Source organism: Marmota monax, unplaced genomic scaffold (assembly GCF_021218885.2).
Source record: "Marmota monax isolate L192 unplaced genomic scaffold, Marmota_monax_Labrador192_F-V1.1 WCK01_AAM20220418_F8-fsc00015, whole genome shotgun sequence".
Lineage (NCBI taxonomy): Eukaryota > Metazoa > Chordata > Mammalia > Rodentia > Sciuridae > Marmota > Marmota monax.
Genome location: NW_026692194.1, coordinates 18,508,241 through 18,528,138, shown reverse-complemented (window position 1 = coordinate 18,528,138; position 19,898 = coordinate 18,508,241). Strand labels below are relative to the sequence as shown.

Here is a 19,898-nt window from a genome sequence, read left to right as displayed (position 1 = left end):
AAGCGTTTGGTGATACTCAAAGCAGGGGATTCAGCTGGTTTTCAGGGTTAAAGTCCCAACTCTGACACTGATTCACTAAGGATAGGGGATAATAATATTCTTTTTTGTGTTTAACACTCCTACTTGCTTAGGAATTACTATTATATGAATATTATATTTTGATTTTCTTAGCTAAAAATTACTTTAAAAGTGTTATTTGACTTTAATACATTTCTTCTGTACCTTGCCTTTATTTAGCTAAAATCCATCTGGATTAATGGGGCTTCTCATCTGTGGTCATCTCCAGACAGCACTTGGAGGGGGCTATGTTGTATTCATATTTGTATCCTTGGCACTCAGCAGATGGTAGGGCCCTAATAAATGGATTTGAATGTATAAATCATTTAGTCTATTAATCTTGCCTTTAGTTGAGCTAGTTGATATTAATTACCTTTGTTAATCTGAACACTGAGTGATAAATTTTATCATCAGCACCTTTGTTGACCTTAGTGGAGAAATATGATAGGAAATGAAGGAATTTGTTTCTACCTCATTTTGGTAGGCATGTAATAAATAATGCTTAGTGATATTTTTAAGTGATGGATAATTTAATACTAGGATGTAGATTCCTTCTTGGACAACCTAACAGTCTAATCTAGCAGACTAGCAAATTATCAACTATGTTGTAATTACAATGACCATTGTAATGAATAATAAAACAAAAAGTAATTTCTTTACATTATTATAATAAGTTACCACCAGTTGACTAATGTTCCAGCTCTACTAACCAGTCATTAATTTTGGAAGACCCTAACCCAACCTCTCTCTAAACTTCAGTTTCTGCAAGGGGGATGATAATGTTATCAGCCTCTACAGAGTTGTAAACCGTGAATAAAATAATAAATATACTTAGCACTGATATGTGAATGCTCCATAGGTGGAAACAGTGGTCACCATCGCCACTGCCACCACTGTTGACACTATCGCTACAATCATAGTTAATCAAACAACCAGCAATAGGAGGCTGTCAAACATGAAAGCAGACTACAACAAATAGGAAATACTTTCCCCAGTAATAGGCTTTAAATGAATTGCTGGGTATGGTAAATATTCATGGACTTGACTTTGTGTGTGTGTGAGATATACTGTCAGATTGGGGCACTCTACCTGAGCCACATCCCCAACCCTTTCTTATTTTTTATTTTGAGATTGGGTCTCACTAAGTTGGTGAAATTGGCCTTGAATTTGGAATCCTCCTGCCTCAGCTTCCCAAGTAGCTGAGATTACAGACCTGCCCCACTACACCTGACTATTCTGTTTTTTCAAAATAGAGCCAAACTAAATATTTCTCTCTAGCTTTCCATAGTTCCATATTTTGACTGATTTAAATTCAAGCAGAGAGGATTTATAGAAAAAAAGAAATACAAATACATTTTTTCCCATCCTTGTTCACTGAAGGTATCAATAGTGAGTTTGAGTTCTCTTAAAACAAATTCAGGTTTATAAATTTGTGTCCTCAGGCTTTGTGTTTGTTCACTGTCATAGATTTAATAAAATATAGTTGTAGGTATTTTACTTTTAAGTTTTCAATACTGTTATTTCAGTATACTTGCTTTTTTAATTTTATTTTTTAATTTACTTGGTTTGGCCAAAAGATGATTTTTTCCTAAAACACAGCTAAAAACATAAGAACTGAAATGACAAACATGCAACTCGAATTTTCTAAAGCAAGAGATTTTGATTATATTTTCCTAGAACAAAGATTTTTTTCCCCCTATTATCTTTAAACCTCAAGGCTAAAGGGTGAGGTACATTTTGTTTTCACTTTGATATAGGAACAACTGAAAATGAAGGATCAGTCATTGAGGAAACTACAACAGGAAATGGATAGTTTGACATTTCGAAATCTGCAGCTTGCCAAGAGGGTAGAACTACTTCAAGATGAACTATCCCTAAGTGAGCCTCGAGGCAAGAAGAACAAGGTAGGTTCTTTAAAGGCAAGTTAGTGTGGCTCATCATGAGGCGCAGACACTGGTTTCAGCAGAAAACCCCATCTCCAAGTTCTCTAACATTTTATTATTATATGTTGATATTGGGTCAAGAAAGCAGACGTTTGCTATTAATATCTACTAAATATGCAAAAGTCAGTTTTAAGAGATGTATTAGCACCAAACTTGTATATAGTTGAGTTAGTGGCTGAGAAAAGTCAGTGGAATATTTCACATTGGTCACAATTGTTGATCTCTTTTAGTTACATGAAGTTGCCATTAACCCAAAGTAGGGCAGACAAAATGAGAACTATTGATAAACTTTAACTATTCATATGAAAGTGACAATTGAAACACAGGTTTCAACTTAGGTCTGTAAGTTTAAAATAGATGTATTTTCATAGTGTTTATTCTTATGAGGCCAATTTAGTATTCTTGTCTTGAGATTTAAAAATAAATGTTTTCCCTTAGGTTTTTTTTTTTTTGGTCAGTTAAAATTGCTACTGCACTAGGATAGATGTTTGGTATTTTTGAACCTCCTATGATTAAGAAGTTGCTTTTGAGGGGGGTAGTAGGGGCTAGTGATAGAGTCTTGTAAGGTAGAGAGCCATACTCCAGAATGTATAGGTAGAAGCGGTTATAATAGAGTGGGTAAAAGTGTACAGTGACTCCGAAGAAGCAGTGTGTGTCTCATTGTGAGTGTTAAATGGGATCATGTGAAAGTGCCTAGGACTCTATTTGCCACATAATATGTGAATACCTTTTTCATATGTATTTCCCTACATGGGAGGATTCTCTGGAGTGCTAGTGTTCAAGTTAAGGGGGAAACAGGGGATAATAGACATGTATTAGAGTCACTTGGGAAGTTGTCAAAATACACATGCCCTGGAAATTTTGAAAGACCCCTGGGAAGGAAATAGCCATCTAGACTTCAAACAGGTGCACCAGGTTATTAATATCCCCTCCCCTGCTAGACTACAACTGTTTAGCAGAGGTGTGGGTATAACACTTGTGAATTATTTTTAATTAAAGCTATCCAAATTTGGAAGTACTTGAGGCCCGCAAACATGTCAGTCAGCACTGTTCTTTTTGCATCTCTTGTGTTCAGACGTGATTAATATTTCATGTTACTATTGTTGTTTATACATAGCTGCTCTGTTTTCAGAGGGCTTTTAAAACTAATTTATGGGGCTGAGGTTGTGGCTGAGTGGTAGAGCTCTTGCCTAGCATGAGCCAGACACTGGGTTTGATCCTCAGCCACATAAAAATAAATAAATAAAATAAAGGTATAAAAAATAAAATAAAACTAATTTATATTGAATCAGTAGGTAACTTTATTTTAAGTGAAGAACGAGGATACAGAAAAGGGAGAAAAGGGTGGTGTCTGATGTTTGAACACAATTGCATTGTTAGATTGTTCCTTGAATAGTCTGAGTTCTGTGAATCATCTGAAAACAAATGTTCATTATTAGATCTTTTAAATAGTACTATTATTCTCAGTAGAAAAAGTGAATATTAGTTAAAAAGCAAAGTGAAGGGATTTTTAAATAATCTTTGAGCTTTTTTCTTATGTTTATTTATAATAGCTTTATTTTACATGACTTTTTTTAAATTTAGAAATTTATGTAATTTCTTATATAGCTTATCTTTGTGAAATACTGCTACATTATTTATTACAATTTCTTAAGGGAGTTTAATAACTCAGACTCGTAGAATTGCTAAAATTCTCGTTTCTGAAACTGAAAGATTAAATTGAAATGGTTTTTATTAGCATACTTATTATTACTAGCTTTCTGGGTCTGCTCGTCTTCCAACAGAGTTACCCCTGAATTTATCTGCAAAGAATAGTGAACCTTACTTGCTATTTTCTGTCATTCTGTCTTTCAAGTTTTCCTGCTTTTTGGAGTGTTTACACTTCCAGTTTGTATCACGTAGGAAAAGTTAAATGATGGACTGTATACCTTTTGCAGGGTTGTTTGAGAATGGTGAACACATAGAAGAGACAAGCTACTAAGGTGATAGAGAATCTGTGTACCTTAGGATGTTTCTCTAAAGGATGAAAGTTATGTGGACATAACTTATTCTTTCCATCAGAAAAGTGGAGAGTCTTCTTCTCAGTTGAGCCAAGAGCAGAAGAGTGTCTTTGATGAAGATCTGCAAAAGAAGATAGAAGAAAATGAACGGTTGCATATACAAGTGAGAAAGATCTTTCTCTTTTTCTCTATCAATTAAAAAATGGGTTACACAATCTGGAAGGTGGAAAAACCAAAGCAAATACACTGCTTTGTGTCCAGATGGATTTTTAATGTCTCTTGAGGTCTTTAAATTTATTTTCATTTCTCAAATCTTACATATGTCTTGATTTGGATATCTGCTTTGAAGTATATGCTTTTATTCAAAGTACAGCAGAATAGCTTTATAATTTAACAATACAGAACTATACTGGGCACTATTCATTTTGCACAGGAAAATGATTGGATGGGTCATTTAATGAGGTTATCAGGAAGTAGGGTTTGCTTTCTAATTTATTAATGCTTAGTTGGTTTTTATCAGTACCTCTGTTAGACTATAATGCCTTTGAGGGTGTAGACTAGGTATGCTTTGTATGCCCAGCTCCAAGGTAGAACCTTACTCATGGCAGGTACTTGCGTATTTATATGGTGTTGAAAAGACACTGTCAGGCATTGTGTATTACTCCCTGGCTATTGGCATGCCTCAAACCATTGAACATATTGTAAGAATCGTAATGCAGTATATCCAACTGCATTAATATTTCATGTTACTATTGTTGTTTATACATAGCTGCTCTGTTTTCAGAGGGCTTTTAAAACTAATTTGTGGGGCTGAGGTTGTGGCTGAGTGGTAGAGCTAATTTTTTTTCTTTTTTGGTCAAATGATGGAAAATAAATATGCACAAATTCTTATCTTTGAAAATCTTAAAAAAATGCGCTTTTGACTTCAGTATATTTTGTGTTTTACGTATTCGTAATTCTTAATCAGTATTAAATTCTTATTAAGGGAAAGAGCTCTGCCTTTTTTTAGGAATAGCACTTAAATTTTTGATTATTTCAGTGTGGAAGTAAGTAGAGTTGAAGTTACACTCTAATCAGTTGAATTCTCTGTGTGCCAAAAATTGTTTCAATAGAAATTCATGAGACCGAGAGGAAAGAAGTTTGGGCTTTGGGTAGGTTCCTTGTATTTAAATCTCATTTCTACTATATTTTGAACTGTGAGACATTAGACAAGTTATATAACCCTTTCAAATTTCAATTTCCATATTTGTACAGGAGGGATAACAAAAAATACTACTTCTGATTCTCTCTTGGATTAAATGAGATAATGCCTATTTGATCTAGCACAGTGAGCATATGGGGCCATATGGAAGTTGCTCAGTGAATAGTCACTGCTGTTGTTTTTTTTTCTCATTTATGCATATTAGACTGTGAAAAGTCAAAAAACGTTTTTTTCTTTTTCAGTTTTTCGAAGCTGATGAACAGCACAAGCATGTGGAAGCAGAGCTGCGGAGTCGGCTGTCTGCTTTGGAGACAGAAGCTGCCCAGCACCAAGCTGTGGTAGATGGCCTGACACGCAAGTACATGGAAACCATCGAGAAACTGCAGAATGACAAAGCTAAACTAGAAGTAAGGTTCATTATTCTTAGAATGTTTTAAAAGTGGGTTAAGGCTTTTATAAATTGTTGGTGTGCTTTATAGAGAATAGAATTAGTCATTCCAGGCGACCCTGTAGCCTGAGTGGCCCCCATGTGTGCTCCCATCTGTAACCTAATATGTCAACTTTTCTTTTTCTTCTAAAATTCAGGTAAAATCTCAGACTCTAGAAAAAGAGGCCAAGGAATGTCGACTTCGAACAGAAGAATGGTATGTGGAAACATGAATTCCAAGCAACTCGTCTGTCTTATCTGTCTCACATTTGAGATGAGGAGATGGGAGCAGGATCCTTTATCATTCTCTGGGGACTTAGCATTCTTGAGAGAGGGGCTTGTGCCTTAGTCCTCAGCCTACAGATATGTTGGGCCATGGCAGGTACCCTTTTGGGGCTCCCATATTGAGGACTGGATACTTTCTATTTCAGCCTGCCCTAAAGAGAGGATTCATGCAGGAATGCTGACTGATAAACACTTTGCCAACCATTTTATGCTACATTTTGAATAAAGTAAAGGTCTATTCCCTAAAGATCTAAAAAGAGCATACTACAGGGATACTGCTACATCGATGTTCATAGCAGCACAATTCACAATAGCTAGACTGTGAAACCAACCTAGATGCCCTTCAATAGATGAATGGATAAAAAAAATGTGGCATTTATACACAATGGAGTATTACTCTGCATTAAAAAATGACAAAATCATGGAATTTGCAGGGAAATGGATGGCATTAGAGCAGATTATGCTAAGTGAAGCTAGCCAATCCCTAAAAAACATATGCCAAATGTCTTCTTTGATATAAGGAGAGTAACTAAGAACAGAGTAGGGAGGAAGAGCATGAGAAGAAGATTAACATTAAACAGGGACGAGAGGTGGGAGGGAAAAGGAGAGAGAAGGGTAACTGTATGGAAATGGAAGGAGACCCTCATTGTTATACAAAATTACATACAAGAGGAAGTGAGGGGAAAGGGGAAAAAAAAAAACAAGGGGGAGAAATGAATTACAGTAGATGGGGTAGAGAGAGAAGATGGGAGGGGAGGGGAGGGGAGGGGGGATAGTAGAGGATAGGAAAGGCAGCAGAATACAACATACACTAGTATGGCAATATGTAAAACAGTGGATGTGTAACCGATGTGATTCTGCAATCTGTATACGGGGTAAAAATGGGAGTTCATAACCCACTTGAATCAAATGTGTGAAGTATGATATATCAAGAACTGTGTAATGTTTTGAACAACCAATAATAAAAAAAAGTAAAGATTATATGATATAATTTAGGGATATCTACATCAAAATTATTACTTAGCAGTGCATGCTGAAGTCATACTCCAGCATTTATTTGGTATGTAACATAATATCTTAAGTTTTAATAGGACCCCTCAAATGAATTTCTTGCTTCTTTTCAGTTGCTTTGGTAGAATTACATGAATTGGTAGAATTACATGAATGGTTTAGATGTGTACCTCTGCTCATGATTGAATCAAAACAAATCATCAGATTTTACGCTCAAGAGAAGAAATCTGATATAATACTTTTAATAAAAACTTTGGAGTAATACTGAACAAACATTTATGTGGTATGAAGAGAAAACTTATGCTTTCGAAGTGGCTCTAAGATTACTCTGAGCTGGGAAGAATTAAGTTTTGTAAGATACTGGGACTATGATGAATTCTTCCAGACTCTCACACCATTCTGCAGAAGTCTCAGGGGATTTGGAATTCAGGCATAGTGTTTCTCTTATCTTTATCTTTTAACAACTCTCTGCTCAGAGTGTCCCAGATGTCAGGCACAGTTCTCTGAGAGCATGAAACCAGCTGTTGAGGTAATAAGCAAATGATGTTTCACTGTCTGACAGGAGATAATGTGGTTTTATGTTTTTTCTTTCAGTCAGTTACAGTTAAAGAGTCTTCATGAAGATTTGTCAGGTAGATTGGAGGAATCCTTATCAATCATCAATGAAAAAGTACCTTTTAATGATACAAGTAGGTATTGTGAACAGTTTTCTGTTATTTGCAACTTTGAACCTCTTTGTGGTAGCCAACTAATTAAAACAATTCTAATAACTTTGGCAACAAATTTAATTGGCTGAACAAAGGGTTGCTTTCTTTTTGTTCTTTTCCTTAGCTTAGGCTCTCATATTATATAGGGGGATTTTAAATGACATACAATCACTCCAGAGTCAGTCTTCTTGGAAAAAACCCAAATCTACATCTTTGTATTGTACATATTTATCATATCTCATGGTAAAAATGAACCTGCACATAAAGTAGTCAAATATTTGTGTGAGCAAAGTTGTTGTTTATGGTGGGGAGATACTGGTAGTGGGAGGTAGATCTTTTCAGCCTGGTATTGGCCTTCAGTCTGTCCCCAGTGACAGTCAGGAAGCTGCCTTGGTTAAGCCCGGCTTTCTCTTTATTCTGGGCATGGTCTGGTAACTTACACATCCAAGAGCAACAAAAAAGAACTTAAAAAAAAATACAAAAATGGTACAACAAGTGGGTGTGGTGGGTCATACCTGTACTCCCAGCACCTTGGGAGGCTGAGGTGGAAAGATCAAAAGTTTGAGTCATGCTTGGGCAATTTAGTGAGACCATGTTATATAACCCTTTCAAATTTCAATTTCCATATTTGTACAGGAGGGATAACAAAAAATACTACTCAAAAATAAAAAGGGCTGGGCTTACTTCATGCCTGTAATCTCAGCAACTTGGGAGGTTGAGGCAGGAGGATTACAAGTGTGAGGCCAGCATCAGTAATTTAATGAGGCCATAAGTAAATTAGTGAGACCTTATCTCAAATTTAAAAAATAAAAAGGGCTGGGGATGTAACTGTGTAGTAAAGTGCTCCTGGTTCAGTCTCCAACACTAAAACAAAACAAAAATAAAAGTAAAAATGGCTTGGGATATAGCTCAGTGGTGTATCACTTGATTACTTGCCTTGCATGTGTAAGGCCCTGGGTTCAATTGCCATTACTGCAAAAAACAGATGAAAAACTAGATAATACCTTACATTTGTAATAGGTGCCAAGTTAGTAACTTTTGTGTAAGAATTAAGTCAAGATCTTGAAAGTGAAGAAAATATTTGTTTGGATTTTGAAACTTATATTTAAATTAATGCACATTTTCTTTTTCTGTGATCACATGATTGAAATTAATTTTTTTTACTTCTCCTAAATTTTTCTTAGGGAAGACCAGAGTGAGTGAGTGAGAGACAGAGAGAGAGAGAGAGAGAGAGAGAGAATGTGTGTGGGAGGGTGGGGGAGAGAAAAGAGAAGAAATCACAGGAAAATAGTAGTAGTAGTTTGGTCCAACACTAATATAAGCATTTGTCATTATTGTATCAAAAACCTAAATTCCCCCTTTGAAAACAACATCTGTTTCTGGCTTCTGTATTAATGTAAATAACGTTAGCATACTGCTGGGTGAGGTGGCGCATGCCTGTAATCCCAGCAACTCAGGAGGCTGAGACAGGAGGATCTCAAGTTCAAAGTTAGCCTCAGCAAAAGGTGAGACACTAAGTAACTCAGTGAGTCCCTGTCTCTAATAAAATATAAAAATAGGGCTGGGGATGTGGCTCAGTGGTTGAGTGTCCCTGAGTTTAATCCCTGGTACCCCGCCCCTCCAAAAAAAGAAAAATAAAAAAAATTAGCATACTTTGCTTCCTTGAATTTGAAATCTTTGTATTAAATTTTTCATTTGAAGCCTTGTGTTGGTTAGTCATCAGGTGCTAATAACTTCTTCCTGAATCTCTTCATCCTTTCTTTTCCAATACTAGTTGTCACTTGGTTTTAGGTCCTTATGTCACATATGGATTAGCTACTTTTAGTTCCCAAAATATTTAGAGATCATTTGCTGAGTGCCTAGATGGGTAGGTAGCATAGGAGATGCAAACATTTGTAAGACAGAAATCTGTACCCTCAAGGAATTTATGGTCTATAGGGCAAAGATAGATATAGAAGTGTCTGTATAGAAAATACAAGCTAGACTGTGCCATAAAGAACCACTTGGAGTTTTAGAGGAAAGTGACATTATTCTGTGGGTGTTTGAGAAAGCCTTCCCAGAGTAAGTATGCTTGAGTCAGGCTTGTGTGTGTGTAAGCAGATTATTGGACAGAGAAGAGGGAGAACAAGCAAGAGAATTTGTGCAGAGTATGATATGTGGGCCTAGAGTTCCAACATGACCCCAGGAACAGTAATTAAGTGTAATGGGGGTTAGGAGTGGGATGCAGAGGGCAGTTACAGTTAGTTCTGAAAGGGAGAGTGGGAGTGGACCCTAGAATTTTGGGCTATGGACTTAGGATTTTGTTTATAAGGCCGTTGTTTGTTGGAGAGATTTTTGAGCCAGGCACTGTCCTGATGAGATTCGTGTACTCCACAAGGCTAATCCAGTGATAGAGTGTAGATTGCCTTGGAGTGGGAAAAAGGGAGGTTGAGGCTTTTGTGATGATAGTTCTGGTGTGCCATCATGGAGGCTTGGTCCTAGGCTGTCAGGCTCAACAAAAGTTTGTGTGAATGGGGGACAGGGTGAGGGCAGAGGCTAAGTATGGTACAGGTGCAAGAGAAGTCACTGTGGAGGAATTTTGTGGAAGGAATTAGAATAGCTTGGTTCTTTCAGGGAGGTTAGGAAGAAAGAGGCGGTGAAGGGGAAAGATTGTGGTTCATTTGACAGAAATAAAAGGTAAATATGAGCTGGGTGTGGTGGCACACACCTGTAATCCCAGCAATTTGGGAACTGAGAAAGGAGGATTACAAGTTCAAAGCCAGCTTCAGCAAATTAGTGAGGCACTAAGCAACTTAGTGAGACCCTGTCTCAAAATAAAAATGAAAAGGGCTGAGAATGTAGCTTGGTGGTAAAGTACCCCTGGGTTAAATCTCCAGTACCAATAAATAAGTAAATAAATAAATAAAATTTAAAAATTTAATGAAGGTAGATGTGTTAGCTTTCTATTTATCTGACAAAATGCCTGAGAAACTTAAATGTAGGAAAGGTTTATTTTGGCTCTAGTTTCAGACCATGGTCAGTTACCTGTGTTGATTTCTCCAGCTCAGTGATGGGGGTGGAAGTGTTGGGGTGGGGAGGGGAGAGACTGTGGTGGAGAGAAGCTAGAGAAATGGAATGAAATAGAATCTGGAGAAGAAAGTGTTTCATCCAGTGGTGTTGGTCAATTCTGCATATTAATGTGGAAAGGTCATAAGAGTAATGGTGGTGGAGGCAGCTGGTTTTAGTGATTTGATTTTGTGACTTTGAGAGGACTAGAAATCTTTGAGGTAGTGCTTCCATGTAGGTGAATGGGTGATGAGGAAATAGGCAATTCTGTTTTTTGAGCCATGGGAATGAAGAAAATGGAAATGGAAATAGATGAGAGCCTAACAGACTAGCAAAGTAAAAGAAAAGTTTGTGTGCATGGAGGTCGGGTGAAGGGCAGTATGTTAAGTATGGTATAGGTGAAAGAGAAATCACTGTGGAGGTAAGTGAGCTGCAACAATTTTTTTTTTTTTTTTTTTTTTTTTGTAATGAGGTGACACTAAGGAGGGAGGGACGGACTGATGTATCTTGTCCCTGAGCAGGTCAGGAGCAGCTGTTGCTAAGGGCCCAAGAGGAGGATTAGCTGAGGAAAGGATATGTGAGCCACAGACTCTGAGATGGAAGCTGGGCAGGGTAAGATCCCTTTCATTTTGGCTCTGGTGCTCTTAGCATGGCAAGGGGGAGGCCATCCCATCCATGAAGCAGGAGTGGAGGTGAGGAATGGTATCCAGGGCTTAAACTGGAAAAGGTTGGAGTGGCTATCATGGGAAGTATCATAGGAACACAGCAAAGAAATCCTGGATCACAGAGTGGAGTTGATGTTCCCCTGCAGTTAGGCAAAATATATTATAGCAGACCCAGCTCTGGTTTTGTGTTAGCAAAAGCATTTTGTGTTAGCGAAAGACAAGGCCTGGGGTCAGGGGAGCAGCAGGACTCCATCAGAGTTGATAGGAGAAGTATTGATGGACAAAGAGGAAGCTGGGAATGCATAGCAGTGGGGGCATTAGAGAGCGTTGGGTGAGAAAGGTGCAGGAACTTTCAGAATCCGACTTTGGCCTGGGGCATTCTGACTGAGGACATGGCAGAGGATAGCAGTATGATTGGATGAAGTGGTGAGTAGAGATGACATCATTAAAATGAGGAGCGTAGGAAGTGTGAGGCCAGGTGTTAGGAAGCCATCACGGGTTGATGACAGATTGGAGCATGGAGAGCGGGACCATGAGGAAGACAGTGAAACCATCCCAAGAAAGTGAGGATTGCCTCCTTGGAATCAGGAGTAGCAGATGGTGACAGATTTCTGAACACTGTAGTGTTTAAAAATTGGTATTTTTTGGAGGATTAATGTGGCTGCTGTGTGCAGGGTTATCATAGAAGTCAGAGTGATGATAGCAAGAACATCATGAGCCTTTCTAAATAATCTTGATAGGCCCCAAAAAAGTATTTAAAATTATTTCTTAGAAGTGGAGACACAGAAATTGTTCTCCTATCCTGAAGTTTAAAAAAAAAGGTATAAGTATCATTTTATCTGAGAAATTACTGACTCCATATAAATTTTGTTATTCCCATACTGTGATTATGTTGCTGATCATTTTAAATTCTCATGTGTTAGGCTGGGGATGTGGCTCAAGTGGTAGTGTGCTTGACTAGCGTGTGTGAGGCACTGGGTTCAATTCTCAGCACCGCATAAAAATAAAATAAAGATATTGTCTCCACCTAAAACTAAAAAATAAATATTTAAAAAAAAATTCTCATGTGAAGCTGATTTTGCTGCAGAGCATTTGTTAGTTTGTAGTTAAGCTGTTTTTCTGTAAATTTAAAACGAGAGACCTAATGCGCTTCATTTTTGTTTTGTAGAGTATAGTCAGTATAACGCGCTCAATGTTCCACTCCACAATAGGAGGCATCAGGTAAAAGACAAAGTTCTGTTTTTATTTCAGTCATATGTATGTTAAACTTTCCAGAAACAAGAATCAGTTCTTTGGCTTCTATTTAGTGTGCTAAACCATTGCTTTACTTTCTCATAGATTGCTTTAAATTGTGTAATTTGCTTTTTATTGAATTAATGAGTAATACAAATTTTTGATGTCTCTCTTATCTGGTAACATTAGAACTGAATAATGGGATACCTTAATTTTTGAACCATGCTTTTCTTAATGTTGTTGGACCTTGCACTTAAATAGCCAAGGTTAAATGGTCAGGGGTGTGTTTGCCAAAGACTGGTATCTTTCTAATTTACTTAGATAGGAATATTAAAATTCAAATAGGATCAAATTAATAAGGAACCATCACAGTAGAATTCAAGGGTTTTCTCCAGAATAGGCTTAATAAAGTTGTTTTAGAATAATAATTGTTAGGTGACCTCAACTGAGTGCACTTTTCATTTTAAAGCTGAAGATGCGAGATATTGCTGGGCAGGCCCTGGCTTTTGTTCAAGATCTTGTGACAGCTCTTCTGAACTTTCACACCTATACAGAACAGAGGATTCAGATTTTTCCTGTTGATTCTGCCATAGACACTATATCACCATTGAATCAAAAGGTAAATTTAATTTAGAATGCTTTTTGTTGCCCTGAACATATTGAGAGAACAAATAGGGAGCTGTGTATTTTCAGACCACTTTCTGTGCATGAGCCAAGTACTGAGGAGGATGTGGAAAAAACCACAAGTCATTGTCTTTACTCTCAAGGCAATATATGGCAGAAATGGAGATTCTTAAGAATTGAAATACTAGGGGAGTTTTTGAAAGACCTCAGTGTGCGTGAATGAGGGATGTGGCCAATAAGGCATCTGATATCCTTAGCAAGGGAGATTGCCATGGGTAGTATCCTCTGGGAAAGATTCTTTAGGAATTTGAATGGACCTTAGAGAATGAACTGGATTCAAATAGGATAGAGAAGAGGGATGGATTTTTTTTTTCCCCCAGAAAGGGGAACTGCAGGAGCAAAATCAGGAAATAGGAAGGAGGAAGCGGAAATGAGGAGAAATGAACAAGTAGTCTTGGCCAGTGTTCATAGAGGGGAGGAACAGGAGGTAAGATCGAAAAGAGAAAAAGTAGAGAGGGCCTGGGGGGTCCCTGAGGGTAGACTAAGGCATAGACCTTCACTTTATTTATAGAATTGAAGCCTTGGCAACTTTTTGACTAGGGGTGACATATGAGAAATCCCATTCTATTTTTGGAAAGATTAATTTGCTTGCATTTTTCTCTCTTCCTATTTGTGGTCCCTGTGTAACCTTCATCTTTGGTCATGTTTAAACACAAAAAACAAAAACAAAAAATCAAACTTGTGTGGTACATAGGTTTTTTTTCTTCCTCTTGGGATGAGGAACGGGAGTGAAACTGCTTATCCAGTTCAAACTGGAAGGCATTTTCAGGGTTTGTGAGGGTTTTTTTTTTGTTTGTTTTTTTTTAATATTTTTTAATTGTTGACAGAACTTTATTTTATTCATTTATTTGTATGTGATGCTGAGAATCAAACCCAGTGCTTCACACATGTGAGGCAACTGCTCTACTACTGAACCACAACCCTAGTCCAGGGTTTGTGAGTTTTTAACATGGAATAGGAAGAGGTTTGAATGTTGCTTCAGTCCATATATGCTTTTTTTTTTTCTTGCTTGATTTTGCTCCTTTCTTTCCTTTTTTCTCCCTAGCTAATTCCAAAATAGAATTTAGGCTTGCAAAATTTCATTTAACTGAAAAGGTAAAATAAATGTGAATGAGTGTATTTCTTATGTATTACTCTATAACAAATTGCCCCCAAATTTAGTAGTTTCAAACAACAAATACTTATTGTCTCACACTGTTGCTGTGGGTCAGAAATTTGGGAGCTAATTAGTTGGAAGGTCTCTGGCTTAAGATTTCTGATAAGGTTTCACTGGGGTTGCATTCATCGAAAGATCTGACTGGATTTGGAGGATTTATTTCTAAGGCGGTTCCCTCCCTCAGTGGTGTTGAATGTTGGCTGGAAGCCTGGTTCTCAGTAAATGCTCCTTTCCACAGGACTATTTGAGTGCCCTCATGAAACGGCAGCTAACTTACCCCAGAGAGAATGATCCAAGAGAGAGTGAAGTGGAGGCTACACTGCCTGTTATGACAGTGCCTTGGTAGCCACATACCATCACTTCTGCCACATTGTATTGGTCACACAAACTAACCCCCAAACAATGTGAGAAGGGTGGTATACAAGAATACATGGGGATCATTGGGGCCATATTTAAGGCCAGCTCTCACACAGGAAGGAAGTCGAGGGATCTTGATACTTTGAGGGCTCGATAATGTGGTGATCTGAAATGAATGCCACTCTTCCTACTGTATGTGATTCTTCTTTCCAATTCTCTTGCCCCGCCATGTATTATGTGGTATTTCCAGCAGTTGAGCAGTATTTGTATCTGTGAATACCCAAAGTGCCAATTAGTGTAGCAAAGACTTGGATACTCGAGTTAGACTTCTTGGGGTCCCAGTCCATTCTGCCACTGTCCAGCTATGTCCCCTTGGGAGACTTATTTTCCCTCTCTGTGCTTCAGTTTCCTCATCTTTAAAGTGAAGGGATAGAGTACTTACCTCACAGTTGTGTGTGTCTGAAAAATTACATGAGATAATATGTGTTAAGTGCTAGGAAGAAAGTCTGGCATATAATGAGAACTCTGTGAAAGTTAGCTCTTATCAGCATCATTATGCCTTATACATATGAGCCTTCAGAAGGTGGTTTTCATCAATTTTGGTCTGACTCCATGAATCTACTGAAATTCATAAAATTAAATTTGGGTCTTTGAAATGATCTTTAAATATCACTATGGGAAACAACTTTTAAAAGACCTGCATAGGAAAAACAGTACTCTGTATTTTCATATAGAAAGTTATACTTTCTATAATACCAAAAAAAATTTCTACTTTATATTGGTTCTTTGCCTACTATTTTAGTGTGTTGCCATATTATATGCAGGGTGAGAATCAAATGTGTTGACCTTAGTTTCTCTGGGACACTTCATTATTTTGAAGAACTCATGTATTTCCTCAATATTCTCAAAGGTAAAATGTTGGTGTTTTAGCCTATGAAAGGCCCTTTATGATTTTTCTAATAAGTTTATAAAATTGAAGGAGATTCAGAAACCATTTGTTAAAAGATGACCAAAATATTTCAACTTGTTCGTAGAATCATAAAGTAGTCCTTGAGACCTGTAAGCTTAGAGTTCATCTTTTTTTTACAGCTATAAAGATTGAAGCCCAGAGAGATTGAGTGAGTTGCCCAGGACAAATACATCTGTATACTTTGCAGTGGGGTCAGTTGAATCATGTTTGTGCAGAATGAGACCTTACATTTTTATACTGAGAAATTGAAATTGGAGCCATTATAGAATACTTATCTGAAATATTTTATAGCTAAAAGTTACCCTTTTGCTTCTAAATTAAAATAACTCTGGGAGTTTTCTTCTGATTTTTTTTTTTTGTGCCAGGGATTGAACCCAGGGTTGTGCATGCTGAACATATGCTCCATTCTGAGCTACAACCATAGCTCTTGAAATCTATTCTTCATAATGAATCAGTCCTTTTAAGCCATAATAAGATATCAGTGATCATTATAAAAATTTTTATGTCCTCTTTTTAATAATTACATTCCTGTTATTTGTTAACCCTGAATATCATATACAATAAAAATAATAAACTATTTTTAAAAAGCTTTATTTTTAAAAAATGAGACACATAGCACAAAATCTATGTCATATAGTATTGGTTTTCAGATCTTACTATTTTTTTTTTTTTTTTTTTCCCTTTTCAAACTGGCAGCCCTGGGAGAGGAAAGTGTTTGAGGAATGCCACCTGTTGGTGTTGGGTTGTATTGCCCTATCTTCTCTCCATTTCCTCCCATGCCTGGTTGTTTATTGTGTCACCCCTTTCTGTTTTCTCATTTTGGAATGGGATGAGGTTTGGGGGTAGTAGAGGTATTACCATCTGGGTAAAAGCCAAATTTCCCAGAAAACTTGAAAAAAGCATTTAGGTTTACAATTCAGTGGGCTCATTTACAAATGTGCTGATGTTTGTTATTTTCCAGTAAATTAATTTACAGTTTCTTCCCTCCTTTTTTAGTTCTCACAATACCTGCATGAAAATGCGTCTTATGTCCGCCCCCTTGAGGAAGGAATGCTTCATTTATTTGAAAGTATTACTGAGGATACTGTGACTGTCCTGGTAATTTTCTTGCTTGTTTTACTTCTGGAAATGGGAACTCCATTTTATCCATTTGCACTTTTAACTTTGAGATTATTTTTTCTTTTCCAGGAGACAACTGTGAAATTGAAAACATTTTCAGAGCACCTAACGTCCTATATATGTTTCCTTAGGAAGATTCTTCCTTACCAATTAAAAAGGTACTTCTCCTGGAGGCCAGGGAACTGTGGGTGGAACCTTACTTGTGCTGAAATTAATGCAATAGTAACATGTGCCTCTTGTGATCTGCTGGACTTTTTTGCACTGCAGCTGATTTGGACTTTTGTTAAGAAGGAAAACCATGCTTGAGTAGCGTAAAATTGTATTTAAGAAAACTGAATTGTAGTTATCAGCTACATTTTTATTTTCATTAGTTTTGTACTGTGATTGCTCTTATAACCACATGATGTTATGAGAAATATTTTCAGTCATTGTGAATGGCACATTTATTGAAAGAAATATTTCATGTTGGGGGTTTGATTATCCCTTTGCTGTAAACATCAAGAAGGGAGTTATAATAGTTAACTTCTACATTTGGATCTATTATCTTTTGGTATTTTTGAGATGGTATTCTCTTGTTTTTATTATTGATGATTATTTAAGTTCTAAATGAAAAACTTCACTCAAGCCCTCATAGGATGTGTCATTTAGGAACCTTTAATGGTCTACCTTAAATATTTCCGGGAAGGAAGAAAAAAATAATATATATAAGTGTGAATTTGATAATGCTGCTTGGAAATTTTTATCTTTTATGTAAAACTAATCTAAATTTTTGTCTAAAACCACCAAGATTTCTATTTCATCCTAAGGTTTAACTTTCTTTAAACAAATGTTTTTAAAAAAAGAAAGAAAAATAGTACTTGAACATAAAAGAGATAAGAATATACTTTTTCTTTTTTTTTGGTACTGGGGATTGAACTCAGGGACACTCAACCACTTAGCCACATCCCCATCCTTATTTTGTATTTTATTTAGAGACAGGTCTCACTGAGTTGCTAAGCGCCTCACTCTTGCTGAGGCTAGCTTTGAACTGGCAATCTTCCTTATTTAGCCTCCCAAGCTGCTGTGATTACAGGCGTGTGCCTGGCTAGAATATACTTATTCTTAGCAAAATAAGGTTTAGAAAGTGTCGATTAATTACTTATAGATAATGAAAATATAACATTTTACTATTTAAAAAAAATTAACATATGTTAAGACATTTTATTTCTTAATTATAACCCAACAAAGTATTTCAGTAATTAAATTCTATGATGTGTTTGAGGGAATTTTAGGAATTAGGGGATTATAACTTAGATGAATAATTATGAATTATAATTTAATTCAGATCCTTACATGTTATATAGTTCATTACAGTTAAAATAGTTTTTGGAAATTAACTCTGGAAGTTTAACAATTAAAATCGAATATACCTTATTGATTTGGCTTGTGTTTAATAAGATTCTGTCTAAGAATCATTGCAAAAAAAAGAATCATTGCAAAATTATTATGTGAAGTAAACATTTTAATTTTATCTTACTATATTTTTTCATGATCACTTTTTTTTGGGGGGGTACAGGGGTATTGAATGGGGTGGTGGTGATGGTTAACCACTGATCCACTCCCCAGCCCTTTTTATTTTTTATTTTGAGACAGGGTCTCGCTAAGTTGCTTAGGTCCTTACTAACTTGCTGAGGCTGGCTTTGAACAATTTTGATCTTCCTGCCTCAGCCTCCTGAGCTGCTGGGATTACAGGTGTGCACCACCTTGTTGATGGCAAAGTGTATTTTTATGCATGCTAAGTAAATTTGATTTTGAAACTACTACATATATTAAAAAAGGTTTCTTGGTGAGACTCTCAGCTAGTGGCAGTGACAGTAGTAATAGTTCTTGTTTAATTCTCTTTAGGAATTCAATATATGCAATGTTTTTTTTTTTTTCCTCCCTGTAAATAAAGGATTTAAAATATTTAACATTTAAAAAATTCTAAGGCTTTTATACTGCTTTCAGGTTGGAAAGATGATAGGCATATGCCTTGATATTTTCTTTAAAAAATTTTTTTTGATACTGGGAATTGAACCCAGGGGCTCTTAAGCACTAAACTACATCCTAATCCCTTTTTATTGGAGGCTGGCCTCAAACTTGTAGTCCTCCTGCCTTAGCCTCTTGAGTTGTTGGGATTTTTACAAGCATGTGCCACCATGCCCAGCTAGGTTTTCTTCTCTTTAGTCCTCTGTTACTCCATTGGCATTTGCACCAAGCAATTTTGTGTATCATGGTGCATGAAAAGGAGCCATGTAAACATAAGGTCAAATTTCTCTTTCTACCAAAATCTTTATTTGGATATGATCATTAAGAGAACTTAGATGATTTCTAATAGCTAATTGAAAGTTGTTCAGGATGCTCATTTTCAAAAAATCTGCCCGTTCCTAGTTTAGAAGAAGAATGTGAATCTTCTCTTTGCACATCTGCATTAAAAGCCAGAAATCTAGAGCTGTCTCAGGACATGAAAAAGATGACAGCTGTGTTTGAGAAGTTGCAGACTTATGTCACTCTTCTCGCCTTGCCAAGTAAGTGTGTTTATTACTTATGGTTCAAACTGAAGGACTTAAAAGCACAATAACCTGGAAAGGGGAGATGATTTAGCTTGATAGAATAAGAGGAGACTAGGATCTAGAGTTAGAAAAACTGGAATTCAAATCCTCTGGCCTCCTGGACAAAACATTTTACCTCTGTGTGCCTCTGTGTTCCCATTTGTAAAATGGAGGTAATGTTTTGATTATTAAGAATGTAAAATATTAGGCATTAAAGCATACATTAAATATCATCCCCTTTTTGCTCTTCCTCTTTTTAATGGAGAAGAGCAAGTCATAAGAATTTGTAGCAGCTTTCCAACAAGTAGCACAGGGAAGTTTTAGTAGTAAAGATACCATTTGTTTCTCTTGGCCCTAATTTGAAAAAAGCATTTTTAGGTAATTTTAGTGAACTTTATTTTCAGTGATGTATTTCAGAATGCTATAATTTTCCTGGTAATCTGATTTTTTGTTTGTTTTTAAACAGCT

At 36.6% G+C, this 19,898-nt stretch overlaps 1 protein-coding gene across 1 annotated transcript in view; it reads left to right on the top strand.

Moving 5' to 3' along the window:
• Window positions 1-19,898, top strand: part of Ppp1r21 (protein phosphatase 1 regulatory subunit 21) — a 65,900-nt gene that overhangs the window by 13,236 nt on the left and 32,766 nt on the right. Inside the window, exons 3-12 of the mRNA XM_046424539.1 lie at window positions 1,815-1,961; window positions 4,062-4,163; window positions 5,444-5,608; window positions 5,787-5,845; window positions 7,519-7,613; window positions 12,510-12,562; window positions 13,044-13,193; window positions 16,738-16,839; window positions 16,930-17,018; window positions 19,270-19,406. Coding sequence (XP_046280495.1) covers window positions 1,815-1,961; window positions 4,062-4,163; window positions 5,444-5,608; window positions 5,787-5,845; window positions 7,519-7,613; window positions 12,510-12,562; window positions 13,044-13,193; window positions 16,738-16,839; window positions 16,930-17,018; window positions 19,270-19,406 — 1,099 coding nt within the window. The remainder of the gene's footprint in view (window positions 1-1,814; window positions 1,962-4,061; window positions 4,164-5,443; window positions 5,609-5,786; window positions 5,846-7,518; window positions 7,614-12,509; window positions 12,563-13,043; window positions 13,194-16,737; window positions 16,840-16,929; window positions 17,019-19,269; window positions 19,407-19,898) is intronic.